General features: G+C 28.3%; 1 protein-coding gene across 1 annotated transcript in view; it reads right to left on the bottom strand.

Moving 5' to 3' along the window:
• Nucleotides 1–640: 640 nt before the first annotated feature.
• The window catches only part of LOC106468669 (ATP-citrate synthase-like), a 54976-nt gene continuing 51823 nt past the window's right edge, over nucleotides 641–3793 (bottom strand). Inside the window, exons 25-27 of the mRNA XM_013929104.2 lie at nucleotides 2847–2960; nucleotides 1061–1220; nucleotides 641–782 (exon numbers count right to left, since the gene is read on the bottom strand). Of these exons, the coding sequence (XP_013784558.1) occupies nucleotides 682–782; nucleotides 1061–1220; nucleotides 2847–2960 (375 nt within the window). The 3' untranslated portion in view covers nucleotides 641–681. The remainder of the gene's footprint in view (nucleotides 783–1060; nucleotides 1221–2846; nucleotides 2961–3793) is intronic.

Raw genomic sequence — 3793 nt, 5'->3', positions numbered from 1 at the left:
TTACTTTATGAAATGATAATAATAATAATAATTTTAGAGAAATCACATGTAGCATAAAATTTTAATTTAACTGAATTCAATCTTTGTACTTTTAATTTCCTATCAACAAAAAGAAAAAAACATTCCATAAAAAACACCTAAGTAACAAAAATTCATAAACTATATAAAACTTCATATTTGATACAAAAAATTAATAAAAGGAAAGCCTATGTTATGTTAAAAAAAAATGGACACCAAATGTACTACTTTGTAAACAGAGTTAACACAAAAGTTTTAGTATAGAGTTCATTGATGAGAGTGAAGATTTGGAATGTGTCTGAAATTCAGATCTAACAAATGAAGTTAATTTAAGTACATAATTTAAAAATAAAAAAGTGAATATAATAATTACTGATTTTAATGTTCAGGCCTTTTATAATTTTAAAGTTGTAAAATAGCCATCACTTATTTTTTGATCACTTAAGATAAAGAGAAAGTTAATTGTTACAGCAACCAGGAATCAATATTTTTCTATTTTTTTTCCTGTTGTTAGTATACTAAAAGCAAAGTACAGAAAGCATCATTTACAAACTTGCCTAAATACAATTGCACCATGTCTAAAGACAGTGATTGCTTCATTTTTTTTTAATGTATATATCGTATGTAGTATATCGTATTTCAAAACTGACATAATGAGCACCTTTATCTAGAATCCATAAGGGATTCTGGTACAACATAGGAGATGTCATCCCATGGGTGACGATACAGCCCTTGTCTCAGCCGACGTTGATCCAGGTAATGTCCTAAGCCAAAATGAAGAGAAATGAATTGTGAAACCATATAAAACTATCTTTCATACAGATATAGTCTAAGCAATAATTACATCTTTGAACTGTCTAGAAAAGTAATGAAATTTAATATTTACCGTATTCTTTGTTGATTTTTAGTTACCTAACAAATGTAGGGGTGTGTGTGATTGTTCATCCTCATGAAAGGAGGTCTTGGACTACAAAAAAAGGAGGAGGAGGAGATTGAGAAACCCTGATCTATACGATTTATAAAAATTTACCCCAAAACTCACCTACAAACCCAATTGAGCGTCCCAGTACAAATAATCCATTCAAGACTCCGATGTCAATATATTCCTGGGCTTCTTCTTGGGTGAAACAGCCACTGTTTCTTAGCAAGTCCACCACTGCTGTAGCTGTGACGCCATCCACATTAAGAATCAAATTTGGTTTCTAATTATCATTAGGAAAAGATACATCTATTAAAACATCATGATTTTTTAAAAAAAAAGTAGACAATAAACTTAAACATTAAACTATATAAAACCATGGTACAGTACATTCTTTTACGTTTTACCTTACATGCTCCCAAAAGAAAAACTTACATAAATTCTATGTTTGTTGTCCTGAAAAAAACCCATTGTACACCAGCAAACATTTTAATGAATGTATTTTGAGAAAATTGAAAATCCCAAAAGAACAATATTTTCATGATATTTCTTTTTGGGGCATGTAATGTAAAACATAAAAAATTATTCTTTGAAAAATATTTTATAAATTTTTATATTTGGTGCCATGTTAAACAGATAGAGGTAAGAGGGCAGAAGTAGTAGTAAATGTGTAAAGTCGGTGAAATTGTGAAACTGTAAAAACTATTACTGAGGGCAATAAAGTAAGTTTAAGGTATTAAATTATGGAATAAATTGCATTTCTATAGTAACAAAAGAAATTATACTTGTGTGTGTGTGTGTGTGTGTGTGTATATACACACAACAACGATTTGTAAGCACAATGAAATATTTTAATACAAACTACATGTAATACAATAATACATACTATGTTAAAATATTTCATTATGCTTACAAATCTTTGTCTCTTATATATAGAAGTCTCTTAGTGCAATGTGCTTTTCTACAGTGAGAGAAAATATAGTTAGAATAAGATTTTAATAAAAAAAGGAATATAAATAAACTATTCGATGATGAGGAACCCACTTTGAGATTCATAATGGCTGGAGACGGCTTGAATGGGTGACAAAACCTTGACGAAACGTTGTACATTTGCTGTTATATTAAACTTATATTAAAGTTTTTCTTCATTACCCATTCAAGCCGTCTCCAGTTATTATAAATAAACTATAGTGGATAAGCTTTAACTTATTTCATTTGTTTTTGAGCATATTTTAATATACTTAAATTACATAAGGAGTGTATTATATGTTTGTACATATGTATTTAATTTATGTTACTTATGTTTAGTTGAAAAGTAGTATTTGAATGTTTTTATTACATCCTAAAAAGTGATCTTTAAAGTCACGAAGTTGGTCAAAGAAATTAATAAGAGAGAGAGAGAAAAACAGAAAAGTAATACTATAGTGTTTTGTTATATGTATCTTGTGTCTTGGTTATATAAATCAAAACACAAATACCTTTCCACGTGTGGATACATATAATGAAACATTAGAATATTAAACTCTTATACGTAAACATAAAGAAATGATACAGCAGTTACAATTATGTTAAGGTTCAAGTATACCATAGAGCCAAGTATTTAACAGTTATTAGATATATTTTTAAAACTGAAAAGAACCAAGATTACTCAATACTGCTACATGTGAGATATTTATATGAAGATGAGGCAACATTTGTTATTTGTGGAAAATGTATGAATAAAAATCTTTTGATGGAGCACATCAAAGAAATTAAATACATTGTAATATGTATACTTTTTGATAGTGCACGAATAAGCATTAGGAAAATTCAACACAGAAATTTAAAACATACTCCTTAATTTGGTCTTTTTTTGTATTTCGCTCTAAGCATAGAATGTAACACTTTCTGGAAATGTTAAAAGACAAACCTTTGAAGTTGTAATCTTTTCAACTTGAAGAGCGTAGTCTAACACGGGAGTGGCTGGAAAATGTTGTTTTACATACTCTTTCAACAGCAGGACTCTCATGTCTGGGTTGTTTAGCTGTTTATTACATATGAGAGCACAAGAAACAACTAATTTCAATAAAACTATTGTTCATCAGTAAAAATTAAAGTTGAAGTATTTATATTTCATAATTTATAGTTTATCCATGATTAAACCAGGTGAGAATTACCCCTGCAACAATTATGTATATAAAGGGTAGGGAGAGTATATACTTGATATTTGAAGAGATATTTTATTCAGTTAAATAAACAGGTTTATTTGGAAAATTATGATTGTTCTGTACTTTGGCACATATAATCACCATCATTCTACAAAGAAAAACTAATTCAAGTTAAAATATAATAAATATATTAATTATGCAAGTCAATCAATAGTAATCAACTAAAGGACAAAGTTTTCTTTACAATATGCTGCTGTTATAGCTTTTTTCTAAGTAATAATGAAAAGTTATCAGATAAAAAAAATAGTGGTACTTATTCCTAAACCTTATAAACTATGAATATTGATACATTCTGAATAAATGCAGGATCTAGGAAATTGTTTTAAGGTAAAAATACAAACAAGTTTCAATTATAAGATTAAAGGGTAATTTTCATGTGCTCTACTTCAAAAGTGTTGCTACTTTCTTAAGCTTAAAATTTTATGCTCAATAATTATGGGCCATTAACTTTACCATTCAGGTACAAAAACAACAACTACTTTTGCACAAATATTTACAACACACTGTTAGTTAGTGTAACAACATAATTCTTAAAAACTTGTCAAGAAAAACTTTATATTAACTCTCTCAATATGGGCTTGGTCAATTTGACCGACCACGTGACCTCTTTGTACTTGTTCAAAGTTTTTACAGATTTGATACTACTATC

This window comes from Limulus polyphemus, unplaced genomic scaffold (genome assembly GCF_000517525.1).
Source record: "Limulus polyphemus unplaced genomic scaffold, Limulus_polyphemus-2.1.2 Scaffold3105, whole genome shotgun sequence".
NCBI classification, from domain to species: domain Eukaryota; kingdom Metazoa; phylum Arthropoda; class Merostomata; order Xiphosura; family Limulidae; genus Limulus; species Limulus polyphemus.
This window is presented reverse-complemented; position numbering and strand designations above follow the sequence as displayed.